Source organism: Gavialis gangeticus, unplaced genomic scaffold (genome assembly GCF_001723915.1).
Source record: "Gavialis gangeticus isolate Ggan-Ray unplaced genomic scaffold, GavGan_comp1, whole genome shotgun sequence".
Lineage (NCBI taxonomy): Eukaryota > Metazoa > Chordata > Crocodylia > Gavialidae > Gavialis > Gavialis gangeticus.
The window spans coordinates 124986856-124999205 of NW_017729025.1; the positions used below are offsets into that span (position 1 = coordinate 124986856).

The window sequence follows — 12350 nt, forward strand, 5'->3', positions numbered from 1 at the left end:
GGGTCCGACCAGGGCTGCAGCTCCGCTGGGCGGGCACGGGCCGGACGGGGGCGGGAGGACGAGGCCGAGGGGGAGCGGAGGGTCCCAGTCACTTACTGAGCTCGGCCGCAGCTCCAGCGGCCCCGACGCGCCCTTGGTCGCTATGGAGACGGCGTCGGCCTCAGCCGCTCGGCACTTCCGGCCCGTGCTCCCGCCACCGCCACCCGGGCGGAAACAGGCGCCGCGCCCGTGGGGGCCGAGCCACGGGGCTTTCCCGGCCGCGCCCTTCCCGCCCGGCCGGCTTCTCCCCGGCACGGTCCTGCGCGGGCCGCGTGGGGCGGAGGACGGTGAGTGCGAGCCGCGAGCCGGGGCCGGGCGTCCCCTTCCCTCCCGTCCCCAGGAGCCTGGGAGGCCCGGAGCGGCCGGGCCGGCGGAGAGAGGCCGAGGGAGGGGAGGAGGGGGATTTCATAGCTGCCTGAAGCGGGGTTGGACGGAGGATGGAGCTGGACTGTCCCATCAACGGGCTCCAGTTGCACAAGGGAGGTTTAGGTCGGGTGTTGGGAAGAACTTTCTCACTAGGAGGGTGGTGACATACTGGGCCGGGCTATCCAGGGAGGTGGTGGAAGCGCCACCCTTGGGGGTTTTTAAGACCCGACTAGACAAAGCTTTGGCTGGGATGATCTAGTTGGGGCTGGTCCTGCTGTGAGCAGGGGGCTGGACTAGATGGACTTCCTGAGGTCCCTCCCAGCCCTCCTTTTTATGGCTCTCTGCACCCACGCGGCCCGTGGGGGATTGGTAGCAATGCTCAAGCAGTGTCCCCGGGCTGGAGGCAGCTCTGCTGCACGTGCTTTTCCAGCCTCTCTTGCAGGGAAGCCTCCAGCAAAAGAGCCTCTGCAGCTCTTCTGGGCTGCATGTGCCATCCAACTCCCTGTCCCTGCAAAATAGGACAGTGGCCTTTTCTCTACCTGGATCCTCTATCTAAGCTGGATGCCACACTACAGGCAGCATGGGGAGTTCAGTTCAGGCTGTGCTTGGATGTGGCCTGTGGTGGCTCTCATCATTCCTGTGAAATAATTCTGGGCTGTTGAAGCTCCGCTTGCATGTAAGGGTCTGATGTGTGGTGGTCTCCCGATCCCCAGGTGACTCTCACAGATTTTCATAGGTTTCATAGACATTAGGGCTGGAAGGGACCTCAGAAGATCATCAAGTCCAGCCCCCTGCCCCAGGGGCAGGAAGTCATCTGGGGTCAAAGGATCCCAGCAAGATAAACATCCAAATGTCTCTTAAAGGAGTGCAGAGTAGGTGCTTGCACCACCTCTGGTGGCAGTCTGTTCCAGGCCTTGGGGGCTCAGACAGTAAACTTCTTCCTTATGTCCAGCCTGAAATGGTCTTGGAGGAGTTTGACCGTTTGACCTTGTCATCCCTTGGGGTGCTCTGGTGAACCAGCATTGCCCCAGGTCATGATGTACACCCCTTATATACTTAAAGGCAGCCACCAGGCCCCCCCTGAGCCTGCGCTTTTTCAGGCTGAAGAGTCCCATGGCTCTCAACCTCTCTTCATAGGTCCTGTTCTCCTGCCCCCTAATCATGCGTGTGGCTCTTCTTTGGACTCTCTCAATCTTCTCCACATCCTTTTTAAATTGTGGAGCCCAGAACTGGATGCAGTACTCCAGCTGCAGCCTCACCAAAGCTGAGTACAGCAGGAGGATGACATGCTGCGATTTGCTTAAGAAGCATCTATGGATGCAGGCCAGAGTTTTGTTCGCTTTACCAGCTGCGACATTGCATTGGTGGCTCATACTCATCTTGCGGTCAGTCATGACTCCAAGTCCCTTTTGGCCATGATGCTGCCAAGCATAGTACTGCCGAGCCTATAAGCGTGCTATGGGGTTTTTTTTCCCTAAGGCGGAGTACCTTGCATTTTTCGGTGTTGAACACTGTCAGGTTTTCATCCACCCATTTTCTGAGCCTGTCTAGGTCTGCCTCTATCACCCTCCTATCCTCAGGTGTCGATGCTCTACCCCATATTTTGGTGTCTTTAGCGAACTTGGCCAGTCCACTTCTGATACCAATGTCTACATTATTAATAAAGATGTTAAAGAGTATAGGCCCAAGGCAGGACATATTTGCGCCAGGTACACAAACTAAATGAGAGATGTCCAGCATCAGCTTCAGTCAGCAGCCAACGTGCTGCATCTTCTCACATCTTGTGAAGTAAGCCTGCTGCTGACAAAAGCACATACTGCACATCTCTCATTTAGTTAGGCTTATAACAAGGGGGTCAAATTCATCCAGCTCTGTGGGCTGGAGGAGGGTCACTGGACTGGTCTGTGGGCTGAACTGTGACTGACCCCCTTGGCAGCACCCACAGCACTGGGTCCAGCCCACATGCTGCACACAGCTCACACTGGCCCCAGGCCTCATTCCGCACATGGGGACAGCACAGGGAATGCACTGTCAGCATCATGCAGGCTAGCCACAACACTGCAAGCAGCACAGGGGGTCAGTCCAGGGTGCTCCATGCCACCCATGTCCTGGACCCATTGTACCGAGTGCAGCACTGGGTCCAGCCCACACGCTATGCGTGCAACACATGCCCTGTGTTGGCCCCATGTGCACAGTGATTCCCAGGGCCAGCGTGTGCTGCATATGGCACGTGGGGCTGGACTGACCCTGAGTGCTGCATGCCATATAGGGCCTGGCACAGCATCCAGCCTGCCCCTGGAGCCAGCGGGTAGGGCTGGGTTCGTGGGGCATTACATGCAGGGTGTGCTGTGTGCTGGGTCTGCAGCTCTGGGTCCAGCCTGCATGCAGCAAGTATGGCTGGGGCTAGCATGTAGGGTCATTCTAGTGATCCCTGGCCAGAGCATATGACTCCCTGGGTTGCATATGGCATGGGGGCCATATCTTTGATGTCCCTAATCTATAAAGTGCAAATTATCCTACTTGCTGCCTGACTTCAGACTAAGATGACTAACTCTTTGCTTATGTGTGGCTAGGGTTGGGTCCTAAGTATAGTTAAGTTTCTCAGTAAAACTTCTTGTGTGTTAATATTAGAGTTGGGTTTAAATTGAGGGTGTTTCCTTGAAGAATATCAACTTGTATTCTACAAAAATAAAAATAGTTTCAGCAGCTACATCTGGTCCAGAATCCCTTTGCTGTTGTTTCTTCTTTCATATTTTCCTAAATTTTGAAAATATTTACCCAGAAGGAGAGAGATCCGTACAAAATAAAAAGTTAATAATGTTTTTGTTCCTGCAATGTGATGTGCAGAGGTAAACCTGCCTTCATGTAACTCACTGCAAGATTAATAAATGGAGTGGAAAATGGAAAAAATATTTAAAATATTTTAGCCTCTAAATTAGTGGTCTGTGACCTACATCATCCTGTGTGCTTGATCTGGCCTGCAAAAAGTTTGGTCTGGCCTCCAGTGGCTCGTGAGGTTGATAGCACATGGTGGCAGGAGCTGAAGATAAGGTGCCATCAGGGTCCTTGTGTATACTGTTCCTTTTGGAACATTTCTGTGCTGCATTCCCCCTCTCTCTTGCTCTCACTTGCTACTAATACCTCATCCCTCCCTGTTTTGTACCCTTGGTGCTGAATTTGCTTCTCAGCATGGCTGTTGGCTATGGAAATTGGTAGCACGAGATAGCAATGATAAACAGAGACTCAAGTGGAGGGACTTGAGATAGAGATCAGGAAGTGCCAGGAATGTTGGAGATTGGTGGCCCATGACAGCAGTCAGGTTGCAAGCTGCTGCTCACCATTTGTAAAGGTTGTTGACCCCTGCGTAAAAGTCTTAATTATTACATAGGAGGTGTCACGATAAATGTAAAACTTACTGGTTAAAAATAATTCAGACAATTGAACTCAAGTCATTTAAATTTTGCAAAATAATTCTAAGGAGTTAATTTATATGAATCACATTAGTAGGAAATTGTAGGTTTGAGAAAATGACAGTGATTAAGTTTTGACTTGCAGGCTTTTTTATGCACCTCGGTTCAAAGAAGAAATCCCAGTACATGATAAATAAGTTTAAATGTTATGGCTACTTCAAGATTAAAAGAAGCTGAAAATAAAACCTTAAGTTACTATTTTACAAGGAAATTATTTGTTTAAAAGCGACTAAAAGAAGATTTTGTTTTGGCAAAAGACCATTTGAAGTGTTAAGTCACAATTATATGTTTTTGACTTGAGTACGTCAACCATTTGAATGTGTAGTTTCCACTCAGTTTTCCTACACAGTATACTATAGGAATTGAGTTAAAGCAGCAGAGAAAAGTTATCATCCCTAATTTCAGAAACATAAATTTAATCTATAAAATTAGAGGTCAAGAGAACAGGCCTAATAAGGAGAGGCTGGGAGATGTGGGACTCTTCAGCTTGGAAAAGCGAAGGCTTGGGGTGACTTGGTGGCAGCCTATAAGTAGATAAGGCGTGTGCATCAGGAACTAGGAGAATGTCTCTTCACCAGGGCACCCCAAGGGGAAGACAAGGTCTAATGGTCACAAACTGCTGGAAGTCCGTTTTAGGCTGGACATCAGGAAAAACTTGTTTACCATCCAAGTCTCCGGAGTCTGGGATAGACTCCCTCCAGAAGTGGGGCAAGCACCTACTCTGGAGACTGTTAAGAAACACTTGGATGCTTATCTTGCTGGCGTGATCTGACCCCAGCTGACTTTCTGCCCCTTGGGCAGGGGGCTGGACCCTACAATCTTGCGAGGTCCCTTCTAGCCCTAATGTCTATGAAATCTATTATGTATTTTTCTGCTGCATGTAGGGGAGCAAAATAAACGAAATAGTGCAGGTAAGAAGTAGCATGTGTAAGAAGGATGGATTAAAAAAGAGGACTTTGGCATAAGGGGATTTATACACACGCTTTTCTGTCCTGTGATGTGCTGCCAGAGATCTGTCGCTTTGGAGCAGACTCAATTAATCGAGTTTTCTCTGTGAGCTGAGGTGAACTGAGCTGTGCTGTGTGCAATTGTATAAATGCAAAATGTGCGTCAGCACACAGAAAATGGCGGTGGTGTGCTTTTGAAAAAAAGCACCTCCGATTTGTTTTAGTTCAAAAATGTGCTGCTGCCATTTTCTTAGTGCTGAAGTGCATTTTGCCATTTATACAGCTGCAAGCATTGCAGTGTCAGGCACTTTTCAAAGCGCCTCGTACTGTGGTGCTTACATGTGTAAAAATGCTCTCTTTTAAGTATTCTGGTGCCATCTGTGTATTTTATATAAAAGTAGTCCAAGAAGTAGGGATGAACATCTCGGAAGTCTTTATCACCTTCTAAGTTAGCTTGCCTGTACTGTCAAGAAATAAACTTATGTGTATTAGTGAAGACAACTCAGTAGTACACCTAAGCAGCTCAGAGGGGACAGGAGCAATCAGAGCCTAGTTCTCTACCGCACAACTGAGCTAGTTTAGGAGGTAATACTCCAGAACTCCCTTCTTTCAGCTACGTAGCCTTACCAGTGCTTTACAGAGTCATGTTACTTGTTGCTTTCTTCTTTTCTCTGAATCTTGAATTCTTTTTCACAAAGTGGCATAAGTGCCACAGGAGTGCCTCTTTTCCACCCTTCTCAAGTAGCCTTTAGTCAGGGGTTTGGGTATTCTTCCAGGAGACTGGGACTCTGGAGTGGTGTCACAGAACTCATGAACAAATTACTGAAAGATAAATGAGGGTAGTGATTTACACTCCTCAGTTATTTCCCACAGTAAATGAAAGTTTACCCTGTGGTTATTTATTCTGCTTTCACTGAAAGGTAAGCTATCGCTCTTCATTCCCGTTAATGAAGGAGAGGGAACTGCAATGGGTTAGCTTTCATTTGTTATGTGGTAACAGTGAATACCAGGGCAGTTAGCATGGAGTAGTTTAGTGGGGCCCGACCTCTTAGCAGACATGCCACACATTAGCACCACACTTTCCCCGGGTGCTACTCCAGTTCCTGTCCCTTAACAGATCTGATGCTCTGCTTTCTGCCCCTTGCCTTGTGCTTCCTGACCAATCTGCTGATCTGTTTTCTTGCTTCTTTCCCTATCTTCCAGTATATTGCTTGTCCTCTCTCTTGTATGCTGCGTGCCACACACAGATGCTGTCCATCCCACTTGTGGCACACATGCCCTAGGTTAACTACCCCTGGAGTAGCTAGTGCACTGTAAATCTCTGCCCTCATTTGTCTCAGTCTAATTTTGTCATGTGTCCTTGTACCAAGTCTCATTCTTGGGCATGTACACACAACACAATGACATACCAAGTAGAGATAATTGAATATACTCATTTGGGTACTGGGAGGAGCATAGCTGCCTTAGCATAGCATGGAGATAGTTTACCTGGGTGGAATGCCTTGACAACATGGCTATACTGCTTCTGGTACCCAAGCTAGTTTATTCAGAGCTAGCTGTAGTATCTCTCTCTGAACTGTGAATTTAGCTTTTGTCCCCATCACACACACACTGGCTTGCTCAGATTCTTTTCTGCTTTTCTCTCGTGAGGCTGGCTGTTGGAAAGGGAGAAGAAGTTGAATCACAGAGAGAGGAAGAAATATGGAACTTAGAAGGCTTAGTGCCCTTAGAAAATAAAATACAGTCCATCAGCAAAGGTGCTGCTTCCAGTTGAAATAGCTCCTTCCATATAATGCAAAACCCATTGTGGGATAACATGACTAACTACATGTGCTAATAAGTTGGCATTTGAAGGACGTGGCCTCTTCCAGTCATTGTTGATGTCATTCTCTGCCACGGCCCCATGTATTGTCATGTATTACAGGATTTTTCACATTTTTTTCTTTTTAAATGAATGCTTCAAATTATATTTTTATTGTTGTTAAACAGATCTAAGAAAGTAATTTTGTACCTCATGAAATGATGGCCCTTGTAAGGATGCCAAAGAAGGACTGGTATGACATTCTGGGTGCAAAGCCATCAGACTGCCTGACGGAACTGAAACGGAAATATCAAAAACTGGTATTATTAGTAAGTATATAATTTATATTATTTAAATAATTCAAAAATAAACTATGTAAACTTGTAAGCTAACAATTATAGTTTTCATATATACATTTTGTATAATAAGAGCCAAACATAGTGAATGTGCTTATAATTTTGTCAGTGGGTGTAGATAGTTTAAAATAAGAAATAGAACTCAAAAGCTGGTTATTTATCACTAAATCCCTCTGAATGGTATTGTCTTCTTCCCCAAGGATGCACTGCCCCATCCCTTCCCAAACATTCTGGAAATGTACCAGTTCTGGTTTTATTTGGTTTGGTTCATTATCTAGATAAGAATGGAATAAAATAATTCCTTTTTGATTTACATTGCAACATTTAATTATTTTAAAGAAGCTAACTCATTTTGTTGAAAGTGTGGCAGAATAAGATAAATCAGTTGGTGTTGGTGGTGTTACAGTTTGCTGCCATGGAAGTAATTATAATTGATCAAATGTTGGATTGTTGCATGTCAAATATGAGGGCCAGATTTATTGGAAAAAGGGAAATTGTTCTTTATTTACTTTGTTAATCTTCAGTAATGACATGGGAAGAGAAGTAGGTGGACATGTATTGTGATTTTGATATAAAAATATTGAAAAAAATCATGGTGAATATTTCACAGAATTCTTATTGTAGTAAGTTGAAGTTTTTGCTGACTTGAGACTTACAGGTATAGACAGATGTAACAATTATATCAGTATTACATGATAGCAGTATAAACTTTTCTGATGTCATAGCTACATGCTTCTGTAGTGAAACAAGTGTTTCAATTCAGGGTTAAGGTTACAGCAAGCAGTTTAGCTACCTTGTATCACAGGTTTTCATTGCAACTGCTAATGTGTTCCTGATCAGCAACTCCCACTACCTTTTTAAAGCAATTAAAAGGTATGTTTGTCCAAGATGTGTGTGTCTAGTTTACATTACTAAGGTAGAGACCCTTCATTTACAGATTACTTCTTAGGTTAACCAAAATCTCTTGTCTCCAGTTGTATTCTGAATGATAAAAACGAAAAAATAGGATGTTAAGTAAAAATAGTCTTAAAAATGAAATTATGAACATATTAAAATATTTTTTTAAAGGGACAAGTACACTTCCACCAAATAACTTGTTTGACTAATACCCTTCTAAAAGACAAATGTGTCTGATGTTCCTGATGTTCTTGTGACGTTAAAAATGTGCCTATATGCCAACCCAAACAAAAACTGTTTCTTTTAAAACTGGTGCAGTCCATTTGTAAATCTCCATTCATGATTACAAAAGAAGCTGTTAAAAGCAGTTAGTTCAAATCATAACATTTTGTAGCGCGATACATTCACTGATTTCAGTCTCACTGCAGATTGCAAGGTGAAAAACTCACAATACTCGGTCCTCTTTATTGCAAATGTGTGAAAACACAGCACCTGGAGAGGTTTCTGAGTATAAAAATCAGAAATATATGGCTGTAAGGGATCTCAAAAGATTATTTTAGTGTGTGGTGCCCAAAACTGGAGACAGGACTCCAGCTTCACCATGTAGGGTACAGTGGAATTATATTACCTGTCATTCCCTATATATGAGGCTTCTTTCTAGTTATACATCACAGAATGAGAGTTGTTCTTTTTTTTACAATAACATCCCAATACACAGTTTGTTACATAATAACCCTCAGATTCTCTTTCACAATACTGCTGACTAAATGCAGGAGTAGTTTATTTACTGCTTTCACTAAAATAATACAGTAAAATGTACAATATAATTATATATACTATAATAAAATTATATAATGTATGTTTATTCATAAAAGTATAAAAATCCTGGCAACTTAAACAAAATTAAAATAAACAATATATGATGACACAAAAAGTAAAATAAGGATACCATATTTAAGAATAGAAACAGGGAAATTTTAATTGAGTTTGGCCCTTATTTTTTGTGCAAATAATGGTGCACCCAGGGAGCACAGGACAGGCTGTGAGTTATTAGAAAGGAGCTAAATTGTTTTTTTTCTTCATTAGCCCAGTATTTAACATTTTCAATTACTAGAGAAATCAGTTTTCCTCTTATTTCTTCAAAGAATGAGCAAGATCACAAATAGTGATTTAAATGGTCTGCCTCATTGTTCCTGCAAGAACATGCCCTGTTTGTGTATGGCAGAGGTTGTCATCTGGAGGTATGCATACCCCTAGGGGTGCTTGAAGAGGTCATAGGGGGTATGCATGGGTGGGTGGGGATGCAGCACACCCAGGGGCATGGCGGCAGTGTGTCCCCCAGTGCATTCCCACATGTCACTGCTTACCTGGGGGAGGGGCATGCCGGGCACTGCCAGCCCCATGCAACACACTGCAGTGCCTTCCCCCCCCCCCCATTTGCTCTCCTGTTTGGCTGCTGGGCCACCACCCTCAGCCAATAGCTGATGGCAAGGAGGTGCTGTGGCCTCCCCCTGCCTGCAGAGTTGCAAGGGCAGCAAGGCGCAAAGGGTCTGAATGGCGGGGTGGAGTGTGTTTCTGTGCCTGCTCCCAGGAGCAGGGCGAGGGGAGGTGAGGACAGTGGCACCTCTCTGCGGGCCACATAGGCGCTGCCCAGCCAGCTGGATGCTGGGGGAAGTAAGGGGGCTTGCACACACCAGCTGCCGGCTACCACTGTGTGCTGCTTTCCCGTGGCCAGTCACACGTGCGGCTCAGTGGACTGCTCACAGGTGGCGTGATTGGCCAGGCACCAGGTCCATTAGCAGCCCATGGAACTGCATGTGTGACTGGCCATGGGAAAGTGGGGCATGGTGGTAGCAGTGGTGTGGAGTAGTGGGCAGTGGCCACCATGCACGAGACCTCCCCCGCCCCCCTGCTCTGCATCTAGGTGCTGCCATCAGAAGGGGTACACTTGTTAAAAAAGGTTGAAAATCCCTGATGTATGGGGTCTGTCACTGTTTGCCTACATATATGTCTATATGCTGGCATCTTTCATTCTTCAGTTATGCCTAGTTTTAAATATAGGGGGAATATTGGATCAGTGATTGTCAGCACTTTTCTTAGGCCATTTGTCTGGAGAATATAAAATGTTATTTAACCATCCAAACAAAGGTTTCTTTGGAAGAGAAAAGGCCTCTAAAATGCACTTCTTGGGGTATAGATAGAGGTAAAGGTACTCATTTTTACTTAATAATTAGGGTTCATAACTGAGCTGAAGTGTTCACATTAAGCAGCCATGTTTCAGGCTACATGAGCCCTGCTGGTGTAGAGTCTGGTAGAAATAAAAGCCACCTTAGAAAGTAATTCGTATTTTTTTTCTATTTTTCAATGAAGCATAAGTCATCACTCTATAGTTTCTCGCCATATAATAAAACAGATCCTACCTTAGACCTGTAGACATTTAGACTAAGTACAGTCAGTCAAAAAGCCTGAGGCGGAATCAATTCAATTTAGGCAGCTTCCTCTATGATGCGTAGGTTGAACCGATAACCAACTGAGTTGGTGTTCAGTTTTCGATTGGGAAAGGCAGGGGGAGGCCTGCACTGACCCAGACCAGTATGCTAGAGCATGTCTCCCAGCCTGCTGGCCATTGCCAGCCCAGTCAAGTGTCCCCAGTCCTCTGCTGTCCCCCCCCACAGGGGGTTAAGGAGCTCCCTGTCCAGGTGCTGGCCAGCCTTGAAGGAGCCTCCCCCTCAGGAGGTTTTCTCCAGCTTGAGGTCCCCAGCCCAGGCAGCCCTGGAGAGCTGAAGGGAATTCCCCGTCCCCCCCTTTCCCAGCTGCTGATAGCTTCAGTCACTGCCCCAGGAGGGAGGGAGAAGGAGTCCTCCAGCTGGGTGCCTGCTCATGAAACCCAGCATGGGGGCACTGGAGAACCCTTGCCTTGGGGGGCTTTCCCCCATCCCAACCCAGGGCAGCCCCAGGGAGCTGCTGGGAATCCTTTCCCTCCCAAACTGCAGAGCTGCTTGTCTCAGCTGCTTTGAGTCTCACGGTTAGCCCAGGGCAGCCTCAGGGAGCAGACGGAAATTCTTCAGCTAGTTTTGCCTCAGACTCACAGCAGCTGAGGCAAAACTGGCTATGGAGGAGCAGGAGAATTTCCCTCCACTCCCTGGGCTATTCATCAAAAATTCAGGAGCTAAAGCAAGCAGCTCTGGGGTTCAGGAGGGGAAGTATTCTCATCAGCTCTCTAGGGCTGCCCCGGGCTGGGGTGAGGGAGAGCGCCCCCAAGGCAGGGGCTCCCCAGTGTCCCCATGCCAGCCTGCATGGGCAGCTGCCTGGCTCTTTCTCCCTCCCTCCTGTGGCAGTGGCTGAAGTAGTCAGCAGCTGGGTTGGGGGAATGCTGCTAAGGGTCAAAAAGCCCCCACCACAAGGGATTTTCCTCCCCACAGGTGCTGTGTATAACCTGGCTAGGAGAGTCTGGGGGTCTTTTCCCCTGCCCCCCCCATCCCTATGGGCTGATGGACCCAGGTAAGAAGTAGATTAAGGAGCAGGGGGGTGAGGCAGTCCCTACTCCACTGGAGGAGACAGCATAGCCCAGGGCTGCAAAGCACCCTGGGATGCTGAGGTACTGTGAGTTAACTTGAACCAAGAAGGGATCTGGGACAGAAATTCCACAAACTGGTTTGACCTAAATTAGAGGTGCACTGATGTATCGGTTGTATATCAGATCGGCACTGATAAAAGGAAAATGAACATTATTGGCTATTGGCTTTTTTTGCTTGATGATATTCTCCAGTAATTTAATTATGCTGTGGCCTCCGGATGCCTGGGTTCCCTCCTGCGAGCCATGGTGACCCCGGATTCACACCATTGCCTCACCGGTGGGCTGGGCTAGAGCAGAGCAGCTGGTACAGTGTCCCAGGTACTGGTGCGGTGCAGCACAGAACGGACTGTGGGCAGGGACTGGGATGGGTGCTGTAAAGGTACCAAGGGCTGGAGATGTGACTGGGGCTGTGAGGGGCAGGCGGAGTTGAGCTGCCTGGCCCAGCATGACTCAGCCCACGGCGCTTGAAGGTGTGTGCCCCAGAGGTTGAGGGCAGAGACTGGCATGGGGCCAGGGAATCCACCCCCCCGATGTGTCTTTCCCCTGGTGGGAAGGAAGACTCTAGGAGTGGTGGGGGGGGGAGTGCTTTAATTAGAGCAGCTCTTAGAGCTACTCTAATTAAAGTGCCCAGACACCACCCAGCCCTGGGCAGGCTCAGTCAGCTGCCCCCAGGCTGGAGTTGAAGGGCTCTAATTAGAGTGGCTCTAATTAAAGCGCTGCTGTGTCTCCTGTATCAGTGTCCCCACACTTAGAAATGGCAGTGGGTGTGGTGGGCCAGTAGGAGGTACTTCTGCACTGAGTCACCCACCTCACTGTGCCTGACCACCTTCCAGGCTGAGTGCCTCCTTGGGGGCGCCTGACATCTGACCAACCCTCTTTCTGGAGCACACCCACTAG

The 12350-nt window shown here is 47.2% G+C and overlaps 1 protein-coding gene across 4 annotated transcripts in view; it reads left to right on the forward strand.

The window, feature by feature from the left end:
* The first annotated feature begins 224 nt into the window (after positions 1–224).
* Positions 225–12350, forward strand: part of DNAJC24 (DnaJ heat shock protein family (Hsp40) member C24) — a 95934-nt gene continuing 83808 nt past the window's right edge. For 3 of the 4 annotated variants that reach the window (XR_002097753.1, XM_019519516.1, XM_019519518.1), the window contains exons 1-2: positions 225–326; positions 6812–6952. Coding sequence is in view for 3 of the 4 variants with exons in the window: in XM_019519516.1 (XP_019375061.1) it covers positions 6842–6952 (111 nt within the window). In the remaining variant the exon portion in view is untranslated. The other variant, XM_019519517.1, reaches the window with a different exon arrangement.